This window comes from Natator depressus, chromosome 2 (assembly GCF_965152275.1).
Source record: "Natator depressus isolate rNatDep1 chromosome 2, rNatDep2.hap1, whole genome shotgun sequence".
NCBI classification, from domain to species: domain Eukaryota; kingdom Metazoa; phylum Chordata; order Testudines; family Cheloniidae; genus Natator; species Natator depressus.
This window is the reverse complement of record NC_134235.1, coordinates 93,909,521-93,924,723: the sequence shown is the minus strand read 5'-3', so window position 1 is coordinate 93,924,723 and position 15,203 is coordinate 93,909,521. Positions and strand designations below refer to the sequence as shown.

The 15,203-nt window shown below is 40.3% G+C and overlaps 1 protein-coding gene across 1 annotated transcript in view; it reads right to left on the bottom strand.

The window, feature by feature from the left end:
• Nucleotides 1-15,203, bottom strand: part of CCDC102B (coiled-coil domain containing 102B) — a 340,911-nt gene that overhangs the window by 245,711 nt on the left and 79,997 nt on the right. Inside the window, exon 5 of the mRNA XM_074943138.1 lies at nt 2,959-3,075. Coding sequence (XP_074799239.1) covers nt 2,959-3,075 — 117 coding nt within the window. The remainder of the gene's footprint in view (nt 1-2,958; nt 3,076-15,203) is intronic.

Below are 15,203 nucleotides of genomic sequence, written 5' to 3'. Positions count from 1 at the left end.
CATGGAACTTCTTTCACCACCACACTCCATGTCTCCTTCCTCACAGCTTGAATGAACTTTATTTTGAGGGAGTATCCATCAGAAAAATCCATTTCAAAGGTTCACTGGACTAGAAGAAAGGAGCAAAGAACCACATCTTATCTTTCACATAAGATGACAAAGGAACCAAAATCTCTTGCCTCTGGGGAGAGATACTGACCAAGGATATGTGTGTGTACGTGTGGGGAGATGGCGGGGGTCAGAGATCTTGCTAGAAGAAAGCATGGTAAACATCTTACCTTGAACCAAGACTATAGTTTCGTTAAGTCTTAATTTCTAGAAAGAGTTTTTCCACTTTTCTTTCCTTGTAGCCCTTTCTAACTCTATCCTTTATATATGAACTCACTTAAAATCCTATCTTCCTTTGTTAATAAACTTGTTTTATTTTAATCTAAACCAACCCACTGCTGTGTTTGAATTGACATGATAACTCCAGTTAAAGTGATAAGCTTGTTTTTTTTCTCTAAAGAGGCAAAATGCACAACATTATTATTCCTCTGAATGGTCCTGGAAAGGGCCAGACATTGCAGAGTACATGGTTTTGGGAAAATTCGAGACTGGACATGTGTTAGATTCACTTGGCTAGTAGCAACGAAGCCTTCATTGATTGGCATGTAACAAACAGGCTGCTGGAATCAGAGCATTAACCCAGAGCTGCTTAACACACACGTCATGCTTCTCAGGTGGCTGCCAGAGTCCAGGCTGTGAGCCACCACAACAGAGCATTTAAGGCATCCAGGGTTACAGGGCAGACAGTGATACAACCCCTCACTGGTCTGAATTGCCCCCCAGAATGTGGCAATAGGTACAGGATTTTCTTTCATTCCCCCAAAGTCAGGACAGCCTTTTTAAATAGTTCTCTATCATATTGAAATGTTTTACAATTAGTCAATTAAAAAAAAATCTATGAGAGAGTGTCCCTTTAATTCTTCTTTTTTTTTTTTTAATTTGACTCAACTCATGTTTGTGATAGGGAAGAGCCCTGTGCTGTCACTGTGCTTTATATGTTGAAAATAGTGACAAAGTAGAACACAAAGACCTCTTGTCCTATACATCAGTTCTCTTGCTCTAACAGGGCCTATGGGAAGCTGGTTTTAGCATGCAATCTGCCTGGGAATTTTGCATACTCTTACTTCCCATTCATACTGGCAACATGAAAAGTGGAGCTAGAGGTGTTGCTCCTCTAAGAACATATCTGAGCCATCTTTGTCCTGAAGAGATAGCATAAATGGCAATTTCCTACCAACAAATGTTTTGTGGTCTTGGAATTAAAGCACATATGAAGTATAAATTAAGACTTTTGCATATAAAGAAAGGCAACAAAAACCCTTGTAGCACAATGAAATGAAAGAACTATCTCATAGCCCACCATCAGAGTATCTGAGAATCCCAAGTATTTATTGATTTAACTCTAGTGATGTAGCGAAGTTTTATTATCTGCATTTTATGAATGGGAACCTAAGGCCCAAAGAGTAAGTGACTTGCCCTCATTACACATGAAGACTGTGTCAGATCTAAGAACTGAAGGCAGACTCAAGTCCCAGTCCTTTGCATTAACTAATAGATCATTGATCACCTCTGCATTATTAATGAGTTCTCTCCAAACTTCTTTTTGTATCAAGATTTTTAGTTACCCTGAACAATATGGACACATAACATGAACCTATGTCAAAGATTACTCTCAGTTCTATTCTGATTGCCAGTAGCCATTCTTAAAATTCAGCCAATCATAGCTAAGTTGTGCACAGCTGTTCCATCTGTGATGTTTCTTCTCACTACAAAAAGCCGTGCCAGGCATGGGTTCAGGTTGATACAAATCCCTTCTCCCAGTCACTGACAGGGAGCAAATATGAATGGGAGGCAGTAACCGATCCCACCATGCTCCCTATAAACATGTTATAGGAATCCCCCTTCATACAGGATCTCTATTGCCAGGTAGAAGAAGCAGCTGGAGTGGGGATTCAGAAGTGGGTGGGCTTAGTTACTTGTGATGTATGGGTTTACGTCATTCATCTCACCTACTGTTCTGCTGCCACCTATTCTCCCTGGTTGTTATTCTGTGGCGGCTATGAGAGCTGAGTGAGCACTGCAGAAGACCTCATGGTCTGAAAGGATCAATGACAAGGCAATCCCTGCTGCCTGCCTGTGTGAAATTCTAGCAGCGCTGCTGTCCCATCAGGCAGGGTGTTGGTCTACAGGCATAAATGTCACTCAGTGTGGTTGATCTTTGGCAGTTCTGTGCAATGATTAATACTGTACAGATGATCAACTCTGGATTACTTTTTTCTCATCTAAAAAATGTGAACAAAGAGTTCCAGAATCCATGACACTCTCTGTGCAAGAGGAGACATTCTTGCCACAATTTTATTTGACAAGTATCTCAAACATCAGTTCAATACAAGACAAAAATAAAATTACACTGTTTGTTTCTTACTGTGAGAATGTCTTCCAAGAACTCCATCAAGTCCACCAAAAGTTCTACTAAATATATGATATATGTCACTGGATCTGACAATATCTTGAGACACCAAACCCAGCAACAGATTGAACTTGTTAATGAGTTTTACTCACGAGACACACATTTTTGCTCAGGCATCTTTGGAAATGAACTATTTCTTCCTTTCTGCACCGTTCAAATGTTTCTTAGTCTGCTGCAAGCTGATATCATTGCACAATGTTATTGTTAAATGCCAAAAAATCAGCAATTTTTCTCTTCCTATTTTTCCTTGCCTGTCTGCTATTACAGAACTTTTTTTGTGTGTAGGAGACACTGATCATTACAATGGTTTGTACATGAGTCATTAAATTTTCCAAAGATATATAACGTTACAAACTGAAACATCATAGAAACTATTATTTGATATATATGCAGAGTTATTATCTGCAAAAGAAGTTAGAGATGCCTTGGAAAAACATTACCTCTGCTCTTAATTCACACATCTTTCTGTCCATATTGCTTCGGGCACCAGTTTCATCCTCTATATTTTCAAAATTCCTTTCCACTTCATTTTGGTGTAGGTCATGTAGTATATTCAGCTAAAAGACAGAAGTTATTTAGCATCATCAGTAAAGAACTAGGAAATGTGTTCCCACTAAACAATCCTGAACAAAATCTTAACAGCCAAAATTAAATACAAACAAATATAAAATGCTTTCATGGTACCAATGATAGTTCACATATTTATAGCCCTGGTCCTACAGATGCTGTAAGTACATGAAGTCCCACTGAAGTCAATCAGATGCCAGGAAAAGGCAGTAGTTCACCTACTACACATTACATGATCAGAACCCAAGTGTACATTTCAGTGGACAATTTGTTTGTAAATCAATTTAGATGAGGATCTCCTTCAAATGCCTGCCCATACTCACACATTCCTACTCATACCTATTATATGAAAAACAATTAAAGGATCAATATTAACTTGATTTTTTAACTGATTTTTACAACCATGGGAAATTGTCAGTTTTTCTGTAAACACAAAATTTTTAAACAGTAAAAACAAATTCTAATTGAATATTTCCAGTTTGATAGCAGTGCAGAATGAAATCCTCTTTCATGTCCAAATAGGTACTGTAACGGCACATAGAGTGGCAGTGAATGCTTCCTCCCCACTGTCTCAAAAACTTCTCTCTCCTGTCTTCTGGAGGAACTATTTCTACGAAGGAGAAAATACTGTAGTCTCCAGCTTCATTCTGTATCTTTTTTTAACCCAAAATTATGGTTGGTTCTCCTCACCTTCCCAGGAAGGACCCTTAGCTACATCCAAGTCTATTTTTAGACACAGTTTTATTTTTTCAACATAAAATTTAGGGAAAGCATCAAAATCAAGCAGTTCTTCTGCCAACCCTGGCCTACAGATCTCTGAGTATATCTACACTGCAATTAAACACCTGCGGCTGGCCCATGTCAGCTGATTTAGGTTCATGGGGCTTGGCTACCCGAATGTAAAATTGCTGTATTTATTTTGGACTTTGGCCGGAGTCCAGGCTCTGGGGCCCTGCACTTGTGGGGCCCCAGAACCCAGGCTCAAGCCTGGGCCCAAACATCTACATCACAACTAAACAACCCAAAAGCCCAAGCCCCGCATGCCCAACTCAGATGACCTGAGCCAACTAATTGCAGCGTAGACATACCCTCAGAGGCTGTTCCCCTTGCCTCTGTCAGTGTTGAAAGGAGGACATGCCCTCCCTTCAGTTCCACTGCAGATTCTCCCAACTGAACTCTCTCAGCCCATTACAGAGATCAGTTGACCTCTTCCCAGCTGGGGGAATTGAATAGGGCTGGCTGGCCCCAGGCTTCTTTACCTTTAATGGGCATGCCACCCTGTTTACATGCCCATCACACATGGGAGAAGCTCCCTATAAACATGTGCAAAGTAGCTTAATTATCCTCCTTACAACTCTCCTTTGCTGTGATACCTACAAAAAAAAAAAAACCCATAACACTTAGGACATTGGGGAGTGCTAATATTACTGCCTATGATCTTGATCAGTATTGTCTCACGTTTTCCTTAAGCTCCCCAATCTATCTAAATCCACCTGTCTCTTATCTTAATACTTGGGCCCCAATCCTGTAAAAATTCACACGCTTAACTTTACTATTATGAATAGCTGCATGATAAAATTATGCATGTGCATAAGTGTTTACAGGAATGGGGCCTTAGATTGTAAATGTATTGTTCTGTGTTTGTATAGTGCCTACCACAATAGGGTGTTGGTCCATGGCTGGGGCTTGGAGATGCCACAGTAAGACAAGTAACAATTAATGTTATTAATAATCAGATACATAGGTATTCATCCAAATTTTTACTCAGTGACCTAACAATTACGGTTAATCCATAGCTTCCTATAAAATATTTCTTGCTGCTTATTTCCATTTGAATTTAGATGATATATGTTACTACATATTATGAAGGCATTGAAACTGCGTATTTCATATAGGGGTTGGGCATCTCTGATGGATAAGGAGTTTAACTTTCTTCTCTGCATACATACATTTTCCTTCCCTCAAAGCACGCATACAGTTGGATTAATAGTGGTTCTACATGTTAGAGGTATATACAGCATATTGTAACATTTAAAGAGTGCTGCAAAACACTTCTGAAATAGTTTCTGTTAAATGTAAGACAAAACAAAAATGCAGGGTGGTTTGGTGTGCTTTTGAGTGTAGGGGTTTTGGATGACCTGAACAACTCCCATATGGTTTTGCTGCTCCTGAGTAATGCAGTCATTCACGACTCTTGCCTACAAAACTTTATATGCAGTTATGTTTCTATTGCAATAAGAGCAAAGTGGGGGAAGGAAGAGAGAATATTTTTAATCTCAAAGTGAACCATTTCTCCCTCTAAAAGAAGCTATCTACTTGAGGGCACTGGCCAGAGCAACAGCTATTACTCAAGTCAGAATACATTATGATATTAATATCCACCAGGATATCATATTATCTGTCATTTGTGTTTCTAATCTATCCATGGAAGAATTGTAAGCAATTATAACATCTGAGTGTTTCAAAACACTTTCTTTGAATCACTCTGATAGTATCACTGATGAAATCTGTCTGTATTGATACATACTCAGATGGATGAAGTCCAAAACAAACAGTGCATCCTTATTAGAATGGCATACAACATGGCCACAGAGAATGACAGCCCCTTTGCCAACCTGCAAGTCACTGTAATTAGTCTGAATACATCTAACCAGTCACCTATAACCATTTTTAATAGAAAACTTCATAAAGTTATGGTTGCTTGTAAGAAAATTTCCTGATTTAGTGTTGGAGCATGATACCCATTACATAGCACATGAGGTTATTAGTGTCATTTATATATTTTATTTATTATTTGTATTGCAGTAGGAATTCTACTCAGGGACCAGGACCCTATTTTTCTAGTTGCTGTACAAACACAGACCAACAAGACAACTACCCTTGCTCCATAGCCCTTACAGTCCAAGCATAAGACAACTCAACAGGTGGACAAGACAGACAGGGGAGCACAAGGAAACGGTGAGCTAACACTGGCCATCCTGACACACAGTCACCTCAGTTCCATTATTTCTCTGATGATTTCTCTGGGGCATGGCAGATACAAAGGTTGCTGGAAAAATGGTCTTTGTTTCCAACTAACACTTGGATCCCAGATTTAGCAGAGAAAACGTGTCCAAAATGAAACCTTCTCTGGATGGACTTTTGGGTTGTATAGCTCTGAAGTTCCAGAGTAGACATGTTTTATTTTATCCCTGCTACCATCCCGAAGAGTATTCATTTTTGAGCAGTAATTTAATGGCTATGTTTTTCTTTAAATTTTTCAGTTTCTGTAGCAAGTAATATCATAGAATCCTAAATGGGAAACACAAAAATTATTCCCTACAGGACTTCTCAGTACTGTTACTTATCAATTTTGACAAACTTGTCTCAAAGTTCCAATTTTACTTTTCAAACTGATCTAGCAACATTCCTAGCTTTGTGTTACAAACTTCACAGTGCTGAAGCCACAGGGAAAAGTTCTCAGAATTATTTTTCAAAACGAATATTCGTAAAAGAACCCTCAGGCACACGTCATGGGATTCATGACTGATGAATTTTATCCTCTTCAACAAGAAATATTTTGAGAACAGCAGATTTGGTACAGTTTAGTTTACATTGTTCTGAGTTGGCTGCTTACACACAGGGATATTATGTCAACAGTTGAACACCTTTTTAAAAGATCAAGTTTGTACTCAAATAACTTCGTTGTTGTTTTTAAGAGTTTTCATAACCTGTGTCTCGGGCTTGCAATTTTAGTGTCATTTTAGATTTAATCCCTCTTCCCCAACACATTGTAACCAAATCTTATTGTTTCCTCCACCACGATATATTGAATACTCAACCCTTCTTTTTTTCCTGATTGTTAAAAACCCGAGTCTAAAGCGTGATCATTTCTCTGAGTCAAATTCCTTCCTTAGATTGGACCCTATGCATTGCCCTTTATTTGTGTACTACAGGGAATTATGAGATTATGGGAAACTAATTTCCCATATATAGATTGGAGGACAAGTGCTATTAATAATAGTAGGGCCCAAATATTTCTGGATGTGATAGCCAACAGATTGATTCTTCAAGTAGTCAATGAACCAACAAAAGGTGATCCCATTTTAGCTTTAGTATTAGAAAGCACTGAGGACCTCTTAGCAGAACTGATTGTAGGGGAAAACCTTGGTTTGAGTGATCATGAGTTAATCAATTAAACTAAATGGAAGGATCAACAAAAATAGGTCTGGAACTAAGGAACTTGATTTCAAAAGGGCACATTAAAACATTAAGGGAATTAGTCAGGGAAGTGAACTGGACTGAAGAACAAGGATCTGAATGTAGAGGAGGATTTACTTTATGTCAAAGTTGAAGAAACTTCCTGAAGCCTGCATCCCAAGTATGGGGGGAAAAACCATAGGGAGGGTTGAACACCCTACTGGATGGAGAAGCATGTCAAAAAGGTTATTAAGAAACAGCAGAAGCCTACAAGGAATGGAAGAAGGGATGTATCATCAATGAAAGCTACCTCTTGGAGTCACAAAGTGAAGGGGAAAAACGAATACTTCCAAAAGCCAAGCAGAATTGGACCTTAGGAAGGAAATTAAAACCAATAGTAAAAGGTTCTTTAGCCACAGAAATGAAAGAAAACAAAGAAAGAAAAATTGGGAAGGCTAAGAACTGAGGATGGGGTGAAGAATAAAGATAATCTAAGTATGGCCTAACACCTAAACAAGTACTTTGCCTCAGTTTTTAATCGGGATTATGAGGAGCTTGGGGACAGTGGCAGGGTGGCTAATGAGAGCAAGGTTATGTAAGTATAAATTACCACATTTGATGTGGAAGCCAGACTCAAACAGCTTAATGGGACCAAATTAGGGGACCCAGATAATCTCCATCCAAGAATATTAAAAGGAACTGGCATATGAAATTGCAAGCCCAATATCAAGACTTTTTAATGAAGCCATAAATTTGGGGGTTATACCCTTTAACTGGAAAATTGCAAATATAGTACCTATATTTAAGAAAGGGCAAAATAAGTGATTCAGGAAACTATAGGCCCATTAGTCTGACCTCAGTTGTATGCAAGCTTAGAACAAATTTTGAAAGAGAGATTAGCTAAGGACTGTAGTGAGGTGGAGTTGCCCCTTCTCTGAGCCTGAGGGAAAGGGACCACTCTCCTCCCTTGGGGGGTGGAGCCAGGCCAGGCCTGCTCCTCATACTAGAAGCAGATAGGCAGAACATGAAGTAAAAGAGGCAGGGCCTCCAGCTCTGTTGGGCTAGAGCCAAAGGAGGAGTCGGATGCCTCTGCCTTGCTGCTGGCCTCTGGACCATGGACCAAGCTGTGCCAACCCCAGATCCAGGAGGAGGACCCTGAGTAGCTTCCATGACTGCCATCTGACAAGTAACCCAAAGAGACGAAGGACCCTTGGACTATGGAGCTCTATCTCTGGGCTGTGGTAGTCCGGTTTTGCTGCCAGAGCATGAGTCAGCGTGTTTTGGTGGAATCTCCACTGACCCAGTAACAGACCCCTCTGCCACTGTAAGGACACTGGGATGGGACCTGGTGAAGTAGGTTGGGCCGAGGTCCCCCTACCTCCTGCTGCCAACCCCACACTGGGGTGGCCGCCTCCTCACCTTAGGCCGAATGGCCTCTGTCTGCTGAATGCCCAGAAAGGGAGCTGGGCTAGAAACTGTTTCTGCTCTGCCCCACATACAGGGCTGAGCTTGACTGAATTTGCTGTGTGCCCCAATCAGAGAGCTGGGCTAAAGACTGCTCCCAGGGGGCCAGAGCACCCAACTGCATGTACTGTCTGTCCCAGCCAGGAAACTAGGCTAACAACAGATTGTTGCTAGGCCCCATCCAAAGGGCTAGGTCTAGAGACTAGTCATTTGCTAATTCCCCAGCTCATTTACTTTTGATCGGTGTGCCGCAGTGAGGCAGAGTGGCCTCCCTCTGAGCCTGAGAGGGAGAGGGACGATGGCCAAACCACTGCAAGGACACAGAGGTAAACGGTAATTGGGGTAAAATACAACATGGCTTTAGAAAAAGTAGAATGTGCAAGACCAATCTCATCTCTGTCTTTGAGAAGTCTGTTTTTCTGGACAAAGGAAATGCAGTAGATCTACCTGGATTTCAGTAAGGCATCTGATACAGTTCTATATGGGGAATTATTAGTTAAACTGGAGAAGATGGGGATTAATAGGAGAATTGATAGTTGGGTAACCAGCTGGTTCAAGGGGAGACTACATGGGTCATGCTGAAAAGTGAACTATCATACTAGTTGATTTACTCAAGGGTTGGTCTTGGGTCCAATCTTATATAACATTTTCATTGGCACAAAAAGTGGAAGTGTGCTATTAACATTTGTGGGTGATACAAAGCTGGGAGGTATTAACAATAAAGAGGAGGAGCAGAATATCATATAAGAAGATTTGGACAACTTTGAAAATTGCAATAATAGAAATGCAATGAAATTTAATAGTGCAAAGTTATGCACTTAAGGACTAACAAGAATTTTTGCTATAAGCTGTGGACGTATCAGTTGGAGGTGACAGAGGAGAAGAAAGATCCGAGTGTATTGGCTGATCACAGGATGACTATGAACTGCCAATGGGCTGCAGCTGTGAAAAAGATTAATGCAATCCCAGGATACATAAAGCAAGGTATTTCCCATAGAAATAGGAAAATGTTATTACCATTATACAAGGCACTGTTAAGACCTCATCTGGAATACTGTGTGCAGTTCTGGTCTCCCATGTTTCAGAAAGATGAATTTGTGATGGGGTAGACAAACCCCACACTTGGCCAGAGGGGTTAAAGGACAGTATTGGGCCTACATAGCCCCAGCCCTGCAGTACATGCTCTAACTGAAGAAAAGGTTGAAAAAAAGGGAGAAACCCATCTCAGAAGGGGTAGGCTGAGGAAGAGGACAGACCTACCCTGCAGGCTCCTGCCAAGGGCATCTGAGAAGCCTCCTTGAGGGAATAAGACTATATGCTGATCCTGTTTGGGGCTGACTGTTTGGTTGCCTTTTCTTTTTCTTTTCATCTTATTGGGGACTGGAAGTTGGGAGAGAAACATATCAGTAGGAAGTGACTGAGGGAGGGTAACTCAGAGGGCACCTTCAGGGCTAGATACTGTTGACCTGAACATCCTGAACAGTTGAATGGGTGGATCCAGATTCCTCTACCATTGCCCCTACTACAGGAGGAACCCAAACTGCCTGCCCATCTCACCACACCTCTCATTAAGATGGACCAGGACTGCAGGACATACCCATTCTGAGGTGGCATGAGGCGAACTAATAACTAGGCCACCTAATCCACCAAAGACTATTACACAATTCAAACTGGAAATCATGCAGAAAAGAGCTACTAGGATGATCAGAGGAATGGAGAATCTGCCTTATGAGAGGAGACATAAGGCTTGGCTTGTTTAGCCTAAGCAAACAAAGGCTGCTGGGAGATATAATTGCTCTCTATAAATAAATCAGATGGATAAACACCAGGGAGGGAGAGGAGTTATTTAAGGTAAGAGCCAATATTGGCACAAGAACAAATGGATATAAACTGGACATCAATAAATTTAGGCTTGAAATTAGATTGAGGTTTCTAATCATCAGAGGAGAGAAGTTCTGGAACAGCTTTTCCAGGTGAGGACTGGGGGCAAAATACCTAACTTGCTTTAATACTGAGCTTGATAAATTTATGGAGAGGATGGTATGATGAGACTGCCTACAATGGCATGTAGCCCATCTACAACTGCTATTAGCAAATATCTCCAATGGCCAGGGATGGGACACTAGAGTGATAGGGATTATCTGAGTTACTACGGATAATTCTTTCCCATGTATCTGGTTAGTGGGTCTTGCCTGTGTGTTGAGGGTATAATTGATTGCCATATTTGGGGTCAGGAAGGAATTTTCCCCCAGGTCAGATGACAGAGACCCCGAAAGGTTTTCTCCTTCCTCTGCAGGATGGGACATGGGTCACTTGCTGGTTTGAACTATAGTAAATGGTGGATTCTCTGTAACTTGACATGTTAAAATCATGATTTGAGGACTTCAGTAACTCAGCCACAGGTTTTGGGTGTGATTCTGTGTCTTGCAATGTGTGGGAGGTAAGACTAGATGATCATGATGGTCCCCTTCTGGCTTTAAAGTCTGAGTCTATGAGGTGACCAAAAGTAGTGGAAACAATCCAAGAGGAAGTGTTATAATAAGATCACTGAGTCCATACTTATAAGGACTATATCCTCAATAGAACAGACAAAACCTAAGCATGAAAGAATCTAAATAGGAAAACCTTAAATGTAAAGTTGATACTGAGGCAGCAGTCACCACACGCACACACACACACACGCACACAGAAGATTATAATTGACCTCAGAATGCAGATCCACGAAGACCAAATAAGATTCTACATCAGGGGTTGGCAACTTTCGACACGCGGCCCATCAGGGTAATCCGCTGGCAGGCTGCGAGACATTTTGTTTACATTGACCATCCACAGGCACGGCTGCCCACAACTCCCAGTGGCTGCGGTTCGCTGTTCCCAGCCAATGGGAGCTGCAGGAAGTGGTAAGCTCAAGTGAGAAAGGAAGATCTAGCAGTGATTCGAGCCACTGAACAATCAGTGCACATCTGTATTGCTTGGATTTTAACATATAAACAGGACATAAACCTTTATTGACATTATTGGGTTCAAAAGCACCCCCAACATGTTAAACCCCATTATTGTGTCCCATCATTTTCCCAAATCCTTTCCACTCGGTTTAAAATTACCTTACAACAAAATGTCTTGTATAATATGCTCAGTTTGCCATATTTCTATGTGTAAATGAGATTTAAAATTGGATTAGTATGATTTAATTTTCTAACTGCATTTCTTTTTTGCCTTGAGCTGCACATAATTATTCTAGTCCAAACCCAAGAATAATCCATATGAACATTCTATATGGTTTTAGTACAATTTAAAGTGTGCTCTAACTGCAGTCAAGAAAAGAATTAGAACGAAATAATCCTTGTAGGGGACCTTTAAAAATGATAAAGGACTCAAACAAAATCCTTAGAACCTGACAAGCTATCACTTTCTTGAAGAATCAGCACTTCTGTATGTGTGAAACCATAGAATATTTCTCTTTGTTACTGTACACTGATAAGTGAGATTTTCATCCAGTGGAACAAAAACAAATCCATGTATTAGTTTTCTCCTGATCTGTACAGTCTCGGTGAGGGAGGGGGAGGTGGGAACAGACCTACACCTGAATCTGTATGTTCCTCAGCTTTGCAAGGGAAAATTGGAACCGCTGATGTTCATTCCAAGTGGGATTTTTACAATCATTAGCATGCTTTTCTTGTAGCCAATTGGATTATGACAGACGAACACAGCAGGGATGGCAGCAGTAACAGGTTACACAAACTTTGTTGAAAAACCTGTGTAAATGGCAAAGATTGTTTTAGGCAAAGGGATTATAGCAATTATTTCTTCTAATTTAATTTTAAATCTCACAGAGCAGCTGCTTTGGAGCATTCTTAACCAAAAGATCTGAAGCTAAGAAAGAGCTTTCATCCCTTAATTTGCCTCAGTGACATCCTAGTTTTACAAGAATTTAAGATGACTGTTCATTAATTCCCACATGTGTTTCGAGGTTCAGTAATAGACATTTGGTTTATATTTCAAAGAAGAGTAACTTGTTTCCATTGAGAACAACTTTTTTAAAGGGCTCTTGAAACAGTTATAAATTGTGGGTTTTGCCATTTCATTTAAGTAAAGTTGAAATGACACAGAAGCGTGGTATTTATAGAGAGTTTTCATGATCTGAGGCTGGTTTGGTTTGTATTATGGTTGTCTGTTTGTTTTTAAAAAAACACTTTACCACAATCTTCTCCCTGACATACGGGACTCTGACAGTTATTAGGGAATTGAGTCCAACTTGCGCAAATCTTTCTTACTACCGAACAGTTGTCAAAACTACTTTTCCTTTTTTTGGGCAATGTGCCTTCATGTGTGGGGGTGGGGGTAAGCATGGATCTGGAAGTCAGCAAAACCTTCCACCTGTGCTACACAGCAAAACAGTGTTTTCAGCAAAGAAGCATTACAGTAATTGAATGAGTCTTAAAAGAACCTTAATTCTCCAAAACAACAACAAGCAACCTTGGATACTTGATTTACCTATAGAATTTCAGTTTCTCCGTACATACATTTCACTATGGGCCAGATTGTGATATCCTTACTTATGCTGAACAGCATCTCACTTAATAATAATTATTTGTATTGCAGAACAGACCCAGTCATGGACTAGGACCCCATTCTGCTAGGTGCCGTACGAACACTGAAGAAAAAGATGGTCACTGCCCCAACGTGATAACAATCTAAGTATAAGACAAGAGACAACCAATGGATATAGACAGACATAGGAGCACAAGGAAATAATGAGATGATACTTCTCAGCATGATAACCAGTGGTCTCAGCAATTTCAACTTGTCATCAATTTCAAGAGTTGCCTCTTATTTCAACACGATGAGTCGTGGAATAAGGTATTATTTAATTTAGCTAAGGGGGAGCATAATCCAGCCCTACACTATTAAACAAGTAACAAATGTTATTCAAGTATAGTACAAGACACTACCTAAAATTATTTTAGTAATTTAGAGTAGAATTGCCAGAAGAACTGTCCAACTGAACGTATATCAACAGTTAGTAGCAGCAAATAAATAAATAATGCATTGCACTTACAAAGCACCTTCTACAACAGGCACAAAATGCTTTACGAATTATGTGCCCATTAAATATTGTACTAAATACCTTATGCACAAGTTTGAAATTAAGCTCAGAGGGGATCCATCTCTTCCCCCAAGATCACACAATGAGTCAGCGACAGTTGGGAATAGAATCTACGTCTGCTCAAACCTCTATATAATATTTCCTGACTACAAGGAAAGTACATTCTCTTGTTGGAGTCGAATGAGATTCTGGTGTACATAAACAACATTCTAAGAGAATCCTCTGCCTGTTTCTTATTTGGCCAGCTCTGCAAAGGTCAAAGAATACTGCAGTTATGATGGCATATATAAGAAAACTCAACAATTTATTACATTTCAGGAAATTAAAAAGATAATGCTTCTTTTGCAAAGGCCAAGTGTGAGGTTGCTTTTGGGTAGATAAAGCAGATTTAAGAACTTTAAGCAATAAACAGGATGGAACTGAGCAGAGACTTGTAATCCATGTTCTGGACATGAAGTCCTGCATAGCCCTTTGTAGTGGGTAGCTGACATGTTGACTCCCACTGCTTCAATATTTGAAAGACTTCTATTGGGATGCCAGATCCCTGAAACCACTTATGTTCACTATTCATAATCACTAGCAGCGTGAGCTAACTATCAAGATCTAAGCTACCACAAACAATGAAGTGATCCTTATACCTCACCCAACTGCAATAAAATTCACATATAGGAACAGGCAAGCTATCCTCCCAAATAAGTATCTGTGACAGAATGTACCCCTGTATTCACACCTTACACACTATTGTAATAATCTTTGTACAAAGTATGTCTTGTAAGGAATCATTTGAAAACTCATAATTTGCTGATCAGTTTCATCTTAATAAAATACACATGTGGCAACACCATGTGTGAAGTTATAAAATTTCCCTGTATGGTGTTATTAGTACATATTCCAAATCACAGCCCTACCTAAGCAGAAGTTGGAAAAGAGGTCTGTCCTAAACAATGGACCATGTGCTATGCTTAATTTGCATTTAAGATAATTCTTTCCTGGGTGTCTGGCTGGTGCGTCTTGCCCACCTGATCAGGGTTTAGCAGATCGCCATATTTGGGGTTGGGAAGGAATTTTCCTCCAGGGCAGATTGGCAGAGGCCCTGGGAGTTTTTCACCTTCCTCTGCAGCGTGGGGCATGGGTCACTTGCTGGAGGATTCTCTGCACCCTGAAGTCTTAAACAATGATTTGAGGACTTCAAAAGCTCAGACATAGGTTAGGGGTTTATTACAGGAGTCGGTGGGTGAGATTCTGTGGCCTGCATTGTGCAGGAGGTCAGACTAGATGATCATAATGGTCCGTTCTGACCTTAAAGTCTATGACTCTAAGCAGTAAACAGTCATCAAGCAGGCCGGGGAGAGAAAAACAGCTCAAACA